Source organism: Chiloscyllium plagiosum, chromosome 8 (assembly GCF_004010195.1).
Source record: "Chiloscyllium plagiosum isolate BGI_BamShark_2017 chromosome 8, ASM401019v2, whole genome shotgun sequence".
Lineage (NCBI taxonomy): Eukaryota > Metazoa > Chordata > Chondrichthyes > Orectolobiformes > Hemiscylliidae > Chiloscyllium > Chiloscyllium plagiosum.
Genome location: NC_057717.1, coordinates 92785959 through 92802442, shown reverse-complemented (window position 1 = coordinate 92802442; position 16484 = coordinate 92785959). Strand labels below are relative to the sequence as shown.

Below are 16484 nucleotides of genomic sequence, written 5' to 3'. Positions count from 1 at the left end.
TTGTCAAATAGGGACACTCAACCTGTTTGGTTGCCCAAGGAATGCACCTTCCTTCATCCTCTACTGGGAATCGAACGCAGATCTTGTGGCTCAGAATCACTCCCCATGCTGCTCCCCAATGCCTTCCTTGTGTGACCCTCCTACAAAAGTTTCAAAATCATCCTGAGCCTGCAGTCTGGATAGGGACAGAGGTAACGCAGGGGGCAGATTGTGAGAGGCTTAAGTAGGGTCCCTCGGAGTAAACGTTTCCCCTTCATAGAGGGTCAATAAACCCTTAAGCCCATGAAGGATAGTGATTGATAGGTAAAGTCACAGAGGACCACTCTTTCAATAGAAAGAGAGAGAGAGAGAGAGAGAGTGAGAGCGAGAGAACTGAGTGCTATACAATATAGCAGCCTTTATTGTCACATGCATTTGAGAGTGAGTGCAGTGAAAAGTTTGTAATGTCACTCCTTGACACCATCTTAGGTGCAGGGTATGAGTTTAATCTGAAGGTCACCATGCCTCAGGTGAAGGGAGAGGTTGAAAAGGTGAGACTTTTAAGGGGACCTCAATTGTGTGGGAATTGAACACACGTTGATGGCATCATTCTGTATCACCAAACCAGCCATCTGAGCTAACTGATCTCCACTGCCAGTTACTGACCCCTCGGCCAAGGAGAAAGGGGACAATAAACGCTGGTCTATTCTATTCCACTCAGTTCTCTCTCTCTCTCTGTCTCTCTCTCTCTCTTTAGAGAGTGGTTCTCAGTAACTTTACCTACAGTCACTATCCATCATGGGTTTAAAGTAAAGGGAGCAGGAGGTTTAGAGGGCTCTCCAGCAGAATTTGCTTCATCCAGATGGTGGTGGATATATGGAGCTCACTGCCTGGAGGAATGATCAGAAAAGCCAAGCTTTCTTGTACTTGTTGCCTCAGGATCACGGGGCCAGTCCTCAGTAAACATCCCAGACCCTTTCCAATGAACAACATGATGTGGAGGAGCCAGTGTTGGACCAAGTTAAAAATCACACAACACCAGGTTATAGTCCAACTGGTTTATTTGGAAGCACTAGCTTTCGGAGCGTTGCTGCTAATAAACCTGTTGGACTATAACCTGTTGCTGTGTGATTTTTAACTATGTCACTAAAGGCAGACTTAGTCAAAACCAGTATCTTGCCAATCGATGACTCAGACAGGATGGTACACAGTCTGCTTCCTCTTAGCGTAGATAAGTGTTTGACAGCTGGCATGGACGCAATGGGCCGAAGGGCCTTTCTCCCTGATGAATTACTGTAAGGCTATTATAACTTGATCATGGCTCCACTTTCCCTCAGAGAGCTCTGCACACCTGCCCAGTCGCAGTAGAGCTGATTGGCACGAGCTCTCGCCAGCTGCTCTCTGGGTAATGGGACAACGTGTGGAAACCAGGGAGGGATGAGCCCAATTGCAAATTCACTGATCGAACTATGACCCGAGATCGTCACCAAGAAACCGAAAAGGAATCAGGAGAAATATCCTTCTCCAGAGACTGTGGGCAAGGAGTAGTTGAGAGAAGACACATTAAAGGAGAAACTGTATATAAACTCATGAGGGACTGTAGGATACTGATGGGCAGAATGGAATAGGACAGGAAAAGCCATGCTTGGAGTATGACGACTAAGAAGGTTGGCTCCTGTGCTCTGAGTTCAGCATCACTGCAACTCTGTTTGAAATCAGCTCACTTTAACCGAGATAAGGGTTTAACTTGGAAACTTTTAACACTCTTCAGTCACGCTCTCTGCAATGCACTTTCACGATCGCTAAACAATCGCTCACAACTTTCTCCAGGTCTTGGACCACTGGGATGTCATTTTTTTTTGGGAAACAATCAACATATCCACTCGCGAGTTGCCTTGCATTGCTTTGCTAACCGATTCGGTCGTGTAAGGGGGCCAAACGCAATGATGCCAAGCAAGTCAAACACGTCAAGTCAAAGTGAAGTCAAACACCAACTGCTCACTTCCGTTGGCACGATCCTGTGGTCAGTTGACTTTCACACATGCCCACAAAGGTCAGCCAGTGAGCAGAGCAACCAAACTATGATTGTTCTTTTTGCCGCAGGACCACAGCACCATCCCTCAGCAAACATCTCAGGCATACTGCAATGAATAACTGCAAAACCAGTGGAATAAATCTGGTCACCAATGCCCCTACAGTCAGATTTAGTCAAAACAGGAATCTCACCAATTCATGACTCAGACTAACGGGTATGAATTCTGAAGGTTACTGGACTCGAAGCATTAACACTGTTTCTCTCTCCACCGATGTTGCCAGATCTGCTGAGTTTCTCCAGCACTCTCTGCTGCTACTCCTGTTTCAGATTTCCAGCATCCGCAATTCCTCGTTTTATATTAAGGGGATACACTTCCTCTTAATTTAAAGTTGATTAACTCGAATGATCTAACCTTCTCGCCCGAGATTAGCACCAGCCTGAGGAAAGTGCTGAAATGCCTGATGAGTTTAATAACCGCATAAACCCACATAGTTTCAAATTGCAGCGAATCATAGGATAGAATCCCTTCAGTGTGGAAGCAGGCCATCGAGTCCCAACGGACCATTCAAAGAGCGTATCCCTCTATCCCTGTAACTCTGCATTTCCCATGGCTAACCCATCTAGTCTGCACACTCTAGCACGGCCAATCCACCCTAACCTGCACATCTTTGGATTGTGGGAGGAAACCAGAGCACTCAGAGGAAACCCACGCAAACACGGGGAGAATGTGCAAACTCCATACAGACAGTCCCCTAAGGGTGGAATCGAACCCGGATCCCTAGCGCTGTGAGGCAGCAGTGCTAACCACTGAGCAGCAGTAGCAGACATAGCTAAGACAAAACTTATTGCTCATTCTCTACAAACCCTTCATTCACCTACAGATAAATATATTCAAGCACAAAACACGAAGAACCAACGCAGACTCTATTGATCCAAATGCTTAGAGTGTAGGACTCCTATTTATCTACTGTGCTAATGTCAGTTCTTTGAAAAAGCGATCAATCCCATTCCCCGACTCTTCCCAAGTAACTTTTTTTCCCTGAAATCAAAATAGCCCTTTCAAATGTATTCATTGTTATTACTGCCTCTGTGTTTCAGGAGGCAGACTACTGTAAGAAACTGTGAAAGATAAACATTCCTATCTCCCTCTGATATTTTAACCATTCTCTTCAAACTATGCCTTCTGTTTACAGTCAGTTTCTACTCTAGCCAAACTCCTTCATAATTCTGAGCTCTCGACCACTTTGTCTGAATGAGAAGCAGGACTCCAGGATTTACAGATGTCATGTAACACCCAGGGGTTAAAGAGGAAAAAAAGGACAACGAGGTAGGATTAATGTGGAAGAAACTTCAACTAAACATGCCTTGTTAAAAGAATAAGAGAAAAGGAAAAGCAAGGGGGGATATTGTAAGCCTCAGTTCACTGAAACTCAGATGGCACTAACTTACAGTAAATGTCGAGGGCGGTCAAATGAATTTGACCACAGGGTACTTACCCAGTAAGTAGCTCTGAAGTGCCATCTTACTCACAGCCCGGTAGAATTCATCTGCTTGGGTCTGAAACTCTGCTGAGTAAGAATGCAACAAGCCACATCCCCTGATTAGAACACGTCAAAGTCAGGAAGCTGCCCGAAGACAAGGTCAGAGCATGAAGCTTTTTTTTCTAAGAGGTTCCATTGAATTGCAGTTGAATCATGAACAACACAACGGGGGTTAATTGCAGAAAATTCCAACCAGGAGGCAAGCTGTTTGTTCAAAGCTCCTTCATGTTTGGTACCTCCACAGATTCGGTTGGTGATAAATTATTGGCCGAAACACCAGCCAGCTTGTGTTTCGCGTTGTCTCTGAATTGGGGCATGGCGCCCGGGGGGCATTTTTCCATCTCTAAATGTCCTCTGGTAGCTTCTGAAATGCCACTTTGGAGGATTCGTTGACCAGTCTCGCTGTCACAGAGCAGAAGCTCGCTCAGCCCATCGTGTCTGGTAAAGTCGCCGTACTCTCCCTCTCTCGTTGGCCAGAGATGACTGGTGCTGGTTTAACCTGAGAGTCACCACAAACATCGACTGTGCCTGGAGGACCATCAACTTGGTGAGAGATGCTCTTTGGTCTGTCCAAAATGTGTTGGTCTTCCAGAACAAGGCGTTGACCCTGACCGAATGTTGTAGACTGGCACGATCCAAGGACCAGGACTACGTGCTGAGGGACGCACTGAAGCCTGGGCCAGCTGCCGCCAAGGCGCAATGGGGAAAGACCACCCTCTGGGGTCTTCCTGATGAAGGTAAAAGAGGATCCGTTCAGTTATCGGACCCTCCCAGTGCCTCAAATGCATGTAAATAGTGTCTGGTTCAAGTAAAGCCTGTGTGGATAAAGTCAAATCCCAATGTTTGCTTGTTTCCGTGAAATGCCACTGCACACAACCGCACTGCATTTGTGGCTTTGTCTGAAGGTTTTTTTTAATGAGTAAAGTATATTGTTGAAATAAAAAGCAGTGGAAAACATTGCGAAAGTGGGACATTTGAAGTAACCCCAGCCAGTGTGGCACGTGGAGCTGAGGATTATGGGTTGAGCCGTGATGTGATTGGATCATGGAGCAGGTCCGGGGGCTGAATGACCTCACCTTGCTCCTTTGTCCCTGTCAAAACAATTCGAAGTTTTCCAAAGTTTGGTTTCCTCCCACAGTACAAAGATGTGCAGGTTAGGTGGACTGGCCGTGTGAAATGGCCCTCAGTGTCATCTGGATGTGTAGGCTAGATGGGTGAGCCTTGGGAAATGCTGGGATAGGGTAAAGGGGATGGGCGGGGAGGATTTTCAGAGGGTTGGTGCAGATTCGATGGGCTGAATGGCCTCCTTCTGCACTGTAGGGAGCCTCTGGTTACTGCACTCAGAACGAGTCTGAAGATTCATGAGCCCGATTCCGGGGATGAGGAATTTCCGTGATGAGGAGTGGTTTTAGAGTCATAGAGTCATAGAGATGTACAGCATGGAAACAGACCCTTCGGTCCAAGCCGTCCATGCCGACCAGATATCCCAACCCAATCTAGTCCCACCTGCCAGCACCCGGCCCATATCCCTCCAAACCCTTCCTATTCATATACCCATCCAAATGCCTCTTAAATGTTGCAATTGTACCAGCCTCCACCACATCCTCTGGCAGCTCATTCCATACACGTACCACCCTCTGCGTGAAAAAGTTGCCCCTTAGGTCTCTTTTATATCTTTCTCCTATCACCCTAAACCTATGCTCTCTAGTTCTGGACTCCCCAACCCCAGGGAAAAGACTTTGTCTATTTACTCTATCCATGCCCCTCATGATTTTGTAAACCTGTGGCACAAGGTAACTCTGAAGCTTAATTGCACTCTGCCCTGGATATCTGCAGTCCGAGAGGAGATTGAGGGTGTGCTGAACCCTCTGATTCTGAACGTTGCTCACGTACACTCCCTCATGGCAGGAGGCTGTAATTACAGTTGGACCAGCACTCGCATGCACTTTCCATTGTAGGGTCCTCGAGCTGTCTCCTCATCTTGGGACCTAAAGTTCCAGAGCTGAAAAATGTGTTGCTGGAAAAGCGCAGCAGGTCAGGCAGCATCCAAGGAGCAGGAGAATCCTTTACATTGGGGAGACAGGCTGCCTACTTGCAGAACGTTTCAGAGAACACCTCTGGGACACCCGCACCACCCAACTGCCCCGTGGCGGAACACTTTTAACTCCCTCTCCCACTCCGCCAAGGACATGCAGGTCCTTGGCCTCCTCCATCGCCAGACCATGGCAACGCGGTGCCTGGAGGAAGAGCGTCTCATCTTCCGCCTAGGAACCCTCCAACCACAAGGGATGAATGCAGATTTCTCCAGCTTCCTCATTTCCCCTCCCCCCACCTTATCTCAGTCCCAACCCTCAGACTCAGCACCGCCTTCTTGACCTGCAATCTTCTTCCCGACCTCTCCGCCCCCAACCCCTTTCCGGCCTATCACCCTCACCTTAACCTCCTTCCGCCTATCGCATTCCCAACGCCCCTCCCCCAAGTCCCTCCTCCCTACCTTTTATCTTAGCCTGCTTGGCCCACCCTCCTCATTCCTGAAGAAGGGCTTATGCCCGAAACGTAAAATTTTAACCTAAGGTTCCAGGTTCAAGTCCCATCTATTCCGGAGCTGTGCCATCTGCTGTTTGATTTTAACAATTCCCGTTAAACTCAAAGTTTGTTAAAAACAAGAGGTGGAGGTGGGTATCAGATCTTTGATACCTTGTCAATCAAATCCTGGAAGGAATTAAGCCAAGTCCAGCTTTTTGTCCGGCTTCAAATTATATTAATATTAATGTTGCTGTGCAGATGGTTTGTAGTTGTTTAACGTTTCAGTTCTAAACTCCCTCGTGATTTCATTCCAATAATGATGCTAACCACAGAATTTTCACATCTGTGAGATTCGTGTTCATTTTCAATTTAGTTACAAATGAGGACATTGTCTTCCTTTTATGAAGAAAATTCTTTCAATTCCAGGCGTCGCTTCCTCGAACTTGCTCTGCAGCTGAGGACTCTCAGAACCCCAAAGAAAAGAGCCTCCTCAGTCCCTTCATTGACAACAACAGAGTGTGCACACCTCTCCATTAAAAATGCTTTGAATCATACAAACTGGACAGCGCGTTACCAAGAGCCCACTGACCCACCTCCTGTCCCACCAGAGATCCAAATGCCCTGGACCTTTGTAACAATACCAGCAAAGATGCCGACCGCTCCATTGCCCAGCCCACATTTTGGTAAATCAGACCAGAAAGCTGTGTTCCTCTTCCTGGCTCACCGCAGAGACCGGAGTGCGAGGATTCTGCACGTGATGACACCACCATAGTGAGTCAGATCTCAAACAACGGTGAGACAGAGCACAGGAAAGAGATAGAAAGCTCAGGGGCATGGTATAAAGACAATGTCAGCAAAGTGAAGCAGCTGGTCAGGGAGCAGAGTAAAGGGCATGCCCCTGTCTGTTCAATGGTAGGAGAGACTAGGATCAGACGGCACAGCCTGAGAGTAAAGGGATGACCCTTCAGAACGGAGAGAAGGAGAAACATCTTCAGCCAGAGAGTGGGGAATCTATGGAATTCATTGCCACAGGGGTGGCATGGTGGCTCAGTGATTAGCACTGCAACCTCACAGCGCCAGGGACCTGGGTTCGATTCCAGCCTCGGGTGACTGTGTGGAGTTTGCACATCCTCCCCATGTCTGCGTGGGTTTCCTCCGGATGCTCCGGTTTCCTCCCACAGTCCAAAGATGTGCAGGTTAGGTGAATTATCCATAGTATTCAGGGATGAGTAGGTTAGGTGCATTAATCATGGGAAATGTAGTGTAGTACTGTAGGAGAATGGATCTGGATGGGATACTATTCAGAGGGTCAGTGTGGACTTGTTGGGCCAAATGACCTGTTTCCACACTGTAGGGATTCTCTGCGAAGGCTGTGGAGGCCAGGTAAATTTAAGTCAGCGATAGATAGGTTCCTTGAATATTTAGGGTTTCAGGGAGAATGGGATTGAGAAGCATATCACCCATGATTGCATTGTGGAGCAGACTCAACAGGCTGATTGACCTAATTTCTGCTCCTGTGTCTTATGGTGATGAGGTAGAAGTGGCGAAGAGCTTCAAGTTCTGAGGAGTAAATATCACCAATGATGTACCCTGGTCCATCCACGTTGACATTGCGGTCAAGAAAGCACACCAATGCCTCTACTTCCTCAGGGGACCAAGGAAGTTCGGCACGTCCACAAGGAATCTCACCAGTTTTTATCTGGGTGCATCAAAGTGTGGTATGGCAAGTGCTCTCCCCAAGATGATGAGAAATCACAGAGAGTTGTGAAGACAGCCCAGCCCATCGCGCAAACCTGCCTTCCTTTCATCGACTCCGTCTACACTTCCCACTGCCTCGGGAAAGCAGCCAATGCAATCAAAGACCACTCCCACCCCAACTGATACAAAAGGTTGAAACCAACAGATTCAGGAGCACTTCTGTCATCAGATTTGTGAACCAATCTCTCACATATTTGAGTTGATCTTCCACAGCACCATCTCAGCAGCTGTAACACGAAATTCTGCATTCTCTTGTGTTACCCTGATGATTTGTCTGGTTCAACACTTTTCGTTGTATCTCGGTACATGTGACAAGAATAAATCAATTCAAAGTCACCGTGGATGTGAAGGTCACCCCTTTGGCATCACCCCAGCTCAGTGGGGCACAAGTGAGATGACGTTGTTAGAAATGTGAGCAGCACAACTGACTCGAACCCACCACAAAGCGAGAGAGAGGATGTGCCATCACTTTAAGGGACCTGTCTCCTTAAGAAGCTGAACATGTCGATGAGCCAAGAACCTGAATGTTATCAAAAGACCAGCAGTCACAGTCACTCTGTACTGTCGCATTTCAGACCGAGGGCACGTCTGGGGACTTCCCGATACTTTCTGTGCAGGGTTAACCTTAAATTCACCCACAATAGATCTTCTAGCGTAAAGAATTCCTTTGTATTCAATCGAGGCATTCAAGAAGGCAGAGGATGAGTTTTCAGGTCGAAAGAGTATGGGGATAAAGCAGGTGATTGGCACTTGGCAATGATGTTCATTTGAAGAGCTGGTACAAACCCAGTGGGCTGAATGGTCTCACTCTGCAGCATAACAATTCTGTGTTGGATGTAGAGAGCATGAACAATCACAACAGAGAGAACTCACTGCACAGACATTCAGTTCTAACATCAGACATAAATAATGTGTCCCGTGTATCCAGGTGTCAGCTGGGGCTCAGTGTTCAGCTCTCTGACTCCCTGGGTCGTCTGATCAAATCCCATCGCAGACTTCCAGCTGCACACTGGAGGCATTAATGTCAATAAGGGAGGGAATGCTTGGGTCAAGGAAACTCTCTCAAACAGGGTGTGGCATCGAGACCCTGCTTCCCCTCTGAGGTGCACTGCAAGATCCCATGGCATACTGACCTTGCATTAGCAGTGTAGAATAAGGACGCTTGGCCCATCTGGTCTGTGGTAGTCAAGGGGAATGTAGATACAGGGTGATCAACTAGAGCAGGAGCAGGTAATGAGTCAGTCCATGGTGGAGCGGCTCACAAGAGAGGGACTCAAGGCCAGCTTATCAAACATCAAGGATTGGGATCCCATGTGAAGGCTATTGAATGGGATGGGGCAGTGGATCAGTAACCTCTGGAAGAAGTTGCTGAGAAATGCTAGGGATCTCTCCTGATCTCATTTGTTGTTTGATGACAGTGTGTTAGCCCATGTACCACATATAAACTCTGGATATTAAGAATCAACTGCTCATGTGCTGTAGATCGCATTACTGCTCGAACTTGTCACATCTTGCTTGTTTGTTTAAAACCATGGATTTGTGGCTTCATTAATTTTATACATTGCTTGGATCTGACCTTTAATCCAATTTAAACCAAATTGTAACATAACATTCTGGATTCTGAAGAGCGGTCACCAGGCCCAAATTATTAACTGTGCTTTCCCTCCATCGATGCTGCCAGAGTTTCTCCAGCAATTTCTGTTTTTGTTTCAGACTTGCAGCATCTTCAGTCATAGAGAAGTACAGGACAGAAACAGACCCTTCGGTCCAGCTCGTCCATGCTGGTCAGATGTCCCAACCCAATCTAGTCCCATTTGCCAGCCCGTGGCCCATATCCCTCTAAACCCTTCCTATTCCTCTACCCATCCAGATGCTTTTTAAATGTTGTAATTGTACCAGCCTCCACCGCTTCCTCTGACAGCTCATTCCATACACGTACCACCCTCTGCACACGCAAGATGCCTGTCAGGTCCTTTTTAAACTTTTCCCTCTCACCCAAATCTATTCCCCTCCAGTTCTGGACTCCCCTACCCTGGGGAAAAAGACCTTGGCTATCTATCCTATCCATGCCCCTCATGATTTTATAAACCTCTGTAAGGTCACCCCCTCAGCCTCTAACGCTCCAGGGAAAACAGCCCCAGCCTATTCAGCCTCTCTCTGTAACACAAACGCTCCAATCCTGGCAACATCCTTATAAATCTTTTCTGAACCCTTTCAAGTTTTGCAACAACTTTTTGGCAGCAGGGACAACCAAACTTAAATGTAATTTTCCAAAAGTGGCCTAGCCAATGATTTTCTTTGTGACATAACATTGCCCTGATGTTAGAACGACACTCTGATCAGTCAGATGACAAAACAAATACTCTTTGTCTGATGAAAAAAGTCTTTGTCCGGGATGTGGAGCATGAAAACCACACAAAAACAGCAATGTTCAGTTCTCTCGCAGGAACAGCAGCTTTGCATGAATGTGGGACATTTTCTGAAACTGTGCAAAAACCAAGCGAAATCCTTAAGCCCAAGAAACAAAGCAGGGTTACATCTGCAAAGGGGTTACAGATACCCAGTGGCCTCCAATTGAAAGATATTTCCTCAAATCCCACTGTAAACGTCCCATTCTGCAGTGATTGTAACAAGGTCAGCCAGGATCTGAGCTCCCTGATTGGAGCTGCTCCAATCAGGGAGCCCTGGCTGACAGTTTTAAACAGGATTGTCAAGCATTCTGCTCACGCTGACTCTGAGGGAACTGAATCACTGTCAAGTTCAGTGCACATGTAAGTAAAGGGTGACGTGGCCGTGGATATACGGGCCCCTGTGGGGTTATTTCATACTCCTTACCTTCAAACTGTGTCCCCTGGTTAGTGACCCCTCTACTAAAGAGGGAATGTTCTCCCTATCTACCCTGCCTCTGCACCTCAGAGCTTTGCACATCACAGTTAGGTCGCTCCTCAGCCTGAGGAAAGCAATCTGAGCTTATCAAGCCTCTCTGAAATATTCCATCCCAGACAACATCCTGGTAAACCTTTTCTGCATTCCCTCCAGTACAATCACATCCTTCCTGCACACAGTATCCCAGCTGTGGCCTAACATTATATATAGCTCTATCACAATCTCTTATTTTCAAATGCCTTGAACAATCAGGACAAATCATATGTTTTCTTTAACTATCTTATCCACCTGATATGCTTCGAAATATGTATCTAAGGTATTTCAGACTCCTAAAGCAATTATGTGCTGCTTCTAACGCAGACATGAAAGACCTCACCTCTATTAATGGACAATCTACTCTGTTCAAGCTCGAAACAGGATCTGTGCTTTTCTTTTTGCTAATTTCTTTTGATTCATTTGTGGGATGTGGGCGTCGCTGGCTGGGCCCAGCGTTTACTGTCCATCCCTAGTTGCCCCTTGAGAAGGTGGGGGTGAACTGCCTTCTTGAACCGTCACGGTCCCTGAGCTGTGGGGTTGACCCACAATGTCCTTAGGGAGGGAATTCCAGGATTTTGACCCAGCGCCAGTGAAGGAATGACGATATATTTCCAAGTCAGGATGGCGAGTGGCTTGGAGGGGAACTTGGCGACGTTCCCATGTAGCTGCTGCCCATGTCCTTCTGGATGGAATTGGTCATGGGCTTTGGAAGATGCTACTTTAGTGAATTTTGAACTTGTTGAATTTCCGCGATGCATTTTGTAGATGGTACAAACTGCTGCTACTGAGTGTCAGTGGTGGACGTGGTGCCAATCAAGTAAGTGGCTTTGTCCTGGATGGTGGTGAGCATCTTTTGTGTTGTTGGAGCTGCACCCAACCAGGCAAGTGGGGAGTATTCCATCCCAATGTTGCCTTGTACCTTGTCGATGGTGGACAGGCTTTTGGTGGGAGGTGAGTTACACCCTGAAATATCCCTAGCCTTTGACCTGCTCTTGTAGCCACTGTGCATATCTGGTGAGTCCAGTTGAGTTTCTGGGCTACGGTGACCCCCAGGATCTAGATAGTGAGAGCTTCAGTGACTGTCATGCTGTTGAATGTCAAGGGAATTGTCTCTTATTGGAGACGGTCACAGCCTGGCATTTGTGTGATGTGAATGTTACTTGCCACTTGTCAGCCCAGGCCTGGATATTGTCCTGATCTTGTTGAGATTGAACATGGACTCTTTCAGTATCTGAAGAGTAGTGAATGGTGCTGAACATTGTACAATCATCAGCGACCATTCCCACCCCTGACCTTATGGTGGAGAGAAGGTCATTGGTGAAGCAGTTGAAGACGGTTGGGCCTAGGACACTATCCTGAGGAACTCCTGCAGAGATGTCCTGGAGCTGAGATTTTTGTCCAATGAGAACACACACCTTCCTTTCTCTCTCCTTTTTGAAACTGTAGCCTTCTGATTGGACGTTATATGAGGCAGCTGAAACAGCCCTTAAAGATAAAATAATGCCAAATATTTTTAGAAGACAATAAGTTCACCAAATATGTTTACATTAAGCAGAACCAGAAGACTTGACTTCTGATTGGGTGGCATGGTGACTCAGTGGTTAGCCCTTCTGCCTCACAGCACCAGGGACCCAGATTCGGTTCCACCCTTGGGCAGGCGACTGTCTGTGTGGAGTTTGCATATTCTCCCTGTGTCTGCGTGGGATTCCTACTACAATCCAAAAATGTGCAGGTTAGGGTAGATGGCTATGCTAGGGTGTCCAGAGATGTGCGGACTAGATGGTGTTAACCATGGGAAATGCAAGGTTATAAGAATAGAGTTGGAGGGCGTGGGTCTGGACAGTATGTTCTTCAGAGGGTCAGTGTGTGCTCGATGGGCTGAATGGCTTTCTTCCACACTGTAGGGATTCTATGAGTAGGAAAGTATGTTTCGCTCACAACCTCCTTTGAAGAGTTCATGAACAGAGAGAAAACTCTTTATTGAGAGCTTTTTTTACAGGGTTATGCAAATTCAGCACAGGATATAGCACACACATGCAACCGATAGAACTGCAGACGTTGGAAATCACACACAGAAACAGAAGTTGCTGGAAAATCTCAGCAAGTCCGACAACATCTGCGGAGAGAAATCAGAGTTAACGTTTTGGGTCCAGCGACCCTTCCTCAGAATGTGATATAGAATCTTACTGAAGTGAAAAAGACACCCATTGTGTTTCTACACACTTGGAAAATAATCTCACCTTCTAATGTGTCAAGTCCAAAAATAAACAGCAGGAAATGACCAAGTATTATTTCAGAAAGTCAACAGAGTGATGCTAACTGAAGCCAAACCTTTTGGAACAACTGTACCATGTATTCATCAGACACAGGTCAGCAAATGTTAAAAATCACACATCACCAGGTTATAGTCTAATGGGTTTATTTGGAAGCACTAGCTTTCAGAGCGCTGCCCCTTTATCAGATAGCTTTGTTCTGGATGGTGTTGAGCTTCTTGAGTGTTGTTGGAGCTGCCCCCATCCAGGCAAGTGGGGAGTATTCTATCTGTGGGGCAGGATCATAGGACACAGAATTTATTGTAAGAAGTTATTGATTGATGTATTGAACAGATCGAGACTGCTGTTAAGACTTTATCACTTGGATGGGTTGCAGATTTTCAATTCATCAATATGTAAATCCCAGAACTTCCTCAAAGTCACATTCCTGAGGTAACTTTAAGGTTTTATAAAAAATGGCGACATCTCAAGTTCAATACATCACATCAGTTGTATGACACGCTGATCTTTTACTATAATTTCTGTGTCCTATGACCCTGCCCCACTAGGATTCTGGAAGCTTCCATTGGATGAGAAATAAAAACTGCCTACTGCATATATTGTACCATTTGATGATTTTATTTCAACAAACTGCTATTTGAGGTTGCTTCGGTCCCAGAAATCTTCCGACAAGTGACAATATGTCATTGACAAATCTGTGGATTTGAGGGGTTATTTTGTCCTGGTTTCTTCTAAGAGAGAGATGGATCGGGCTGCCGACTGAAGACCACTCGAGTAAACAGCTTGGGAGGACTTGGGTTTGTTTGTTCAACAGCCAGAATGGGAGTGACTAGCTCTCACTGATCAGGCTTAATGGGTAGGAGCAGAAGCTGTTCAGAGTTGGAAGCTGCAGCGCATGTTTCCTGGCTGCTACTCTCTCTGAATTATCTCTTGACAGGTTTTGCTTCCTGGACTGAAGAACTGCCTGTGAGAATCTGTGTCTGAATTTGCCTTTTTTTTGCCTAGAGACATGGTTATGGGATATTAGTATAATGGAACAGTTACAACATAGAACAATGCAGCACAGGAACAGGCCCTTCAGCCCACCATGCTGTGCTGAACCCGACGCCAAATGAAAGTAATCCCTTCTGCCTGCCCTTGGTCCATATCCCACCATTCCTTGTGTATCCATGTACTTATATAAAAGCCCCTTAAACACCCCCCTATCATACCTGCCTCCACCACCGCCACTGGCAGTATGTTCCAGACCCCTCCCACTGTCTGTATAAAAACCTGCCCCTCACATCTCCTTTGAACATCCTCTATTCATCTCAAATGCATACCCTCTAGTTTTAGACGTTTCAACTCTGGGAAAAAAGGTTCCGACCATCAACCCTGCCATTTCGTAATAGGTACTGTATCTATTATTCCATTCAGTTCTCCAATAGAGTTAAGTCATTCTACATTCCTCTTCCTTTTGTTTGTATTTTAACTTTCGTGTTTAAATAAATTGCGTTTTGCTTAATATTGACAAGTCACATTGCATCTAGGACAGACCTTTCAATCAAGCTTCAAGATAATATAAAGTTAGAGTCTAGGCTACCTTCTTAAAATATTTTGAGAGCATCTGTCTGGCCCATGACATCATTCAGATAACGTATTAACACACAGGGAACTGACTGAAGCACATTACGACAGATTGCACACAACATTGAAATGTCTACGGGCTTTTATTCCCATTGAGAAATGCAAATTTTCTGAAAAATCTGTTTACTTTTTAGAACATCATTATGAAGGAGAGTTGTAGCGGGCGTTAACCCTGTTTCTCTATCCCCTTGTCAAGAAGATGCGTTTCTGAAGATTTGAAAGCAACCAGGCCCACTGTAATCCATTGCTCCCGACTATCAATGCAACTGAAGTCTCAGCCCTGAGTTTAGAAGCTAAATACAAACAGAAAGACCTGCGGACGCTGTAAATCAGAAGCAAAAACAGCTGGAAAAGCTCAGCAGGTCTGGCAGCATCTACGGAGAGGAACCAAAGTTTACGTTTCGGATCAAGTGACCCTTCTTCAGAATGCTGTCCTGAGGAAGGGTAACTCGACACAAAACATTAACTCTGATTTCTCTCCACAGTTTGGAAGCGATGTTCCTTCAGGAGGGCACAGTAAACCAATACATAATGCATCCAGAGTTCTGTCTGACTCTGAAACATTTTGCACTGTTATTGAGAAGGAGACTCTCAGTGATGTGGGCACGTGAGAGATTTTCAGATTGTTGGCACATGATTGAACTTCAAGTTCTTGTAGGGATTGACCAGAAACTATTGGTTTCTCTTAGATGAGAAAACAGTTATAAAGGTGCTTCACAATGTTATCTTTCCGTTGTGATCTGGTCTCCCTGCTATAGGAACAATGTTGTGAAACTTGAAAGGGTTCAGAAAAGATTTACAAGGATGTTGCCAGGGTGGGAGGGTTTGAGCTACAGGGAGAGGCTGAACAGGCTGGGGCTGTTTTCCCTGGAGCGTCGGAGGCTGAGGGGTGAACTTATAGAGGTTTATAAAATCAAGCCATTGGGATTTTTGTTTGGTCTGGTCACCTTTTGACACAGTAGTGTCAGAGGATGATGCACTTTGGATTGTTGGTATTTTCTCCTGTGTAATTGGTCTGAGTCTGTGCTGCGCTGTTGTCTACTGCTTGTTGTGTGAATGAATGAAGTTCACTAAAAAACTATAGGGTAAATAGACAAAGTATTTTTCCTCAGGGTGGGGGAGTCCAAAACTAGAGGGCTTAGTTTAAGGTGAGGGGGAAAGATTTAAAAGAGACCTAAGGGGAAATATTTTTCACACAGAGGGTGGTGCATGTATGGAATGAGCCACCAGAGGAAGTGGTGGAGGCTGGTACAATTACAACATTTAAAAGGCATCTGGATGGGTATATGAATAGGAAGGATTCAGAGGGATATGGGCCAAGTGCTGGCAAATGGGGCTAGATTAGGTTAAGATATCTGGTCGGAATGGACGAATTGGACTGAAAGGTCTGTTTCTGTGCTGTACATCTCTGTGACTCTATGACTCTTAAGTGCGGTTACGAGACTGAAGATGGGCAAGAAAAGCTGTACCCATCAGCTGAATGCCCTGCTCAGGCTGACTGTGAACAGCATTACCATGGTTCACGAATACTTTTCTAGTGAAATTCATTCATTCACACAGACAGCAGTAGCCAACAACACAGCATTGACGCAATCGATTTCGACAGGGAAAAATAGTACTGATCTAGAATGCATCATGCTCTGTTACTATTGTGTCAGAAGGTGGTCAGATTTAAAAACATGTACACTTACTCTCACGCGCACACACACGCTCAAACACACACACCCTCACTCTCTCACCCACACACTCTCAAACACACACACACAGTCATATACACACACCCTCACTCTCTCTCTCTCACACACACACACACTCTCACACCCA

The 16484-nt window shown here is 46.0% G+C and overlaps 1 protein-coding gene across 5 annotated transcripts in view; it reads right to left on the bottom strand.

The window, feature by feature from the left end:
- Positions 1-3572, bottom strand: part of LOC122552178 (adhesion G protein-coupled receptor E1-like) — an 87322-nt gene extending 83750 nt beyond the window's left edge. For 4 of the 5 annotated variants that reach the window (XM_043694744.1, XM_043694746.1, XM_043694745.1 and 1 more), the window contains exon 1: positions 3511-3572. In XM_043694744.1, coding sequence (XP_043550679.1) covers positions 3511-3535 — 25 coding nt within the window. In that variant the 5' untranslated portion in view covers positions 3536-3572. The remainder of the gene's footprint in view (positions 1-3510) is intronic. The other variant, XM_043694748.1, reaches the window with a different exon arrangement.
- Positions 3573-16484: the final 12912 nt, after the last annotated feature.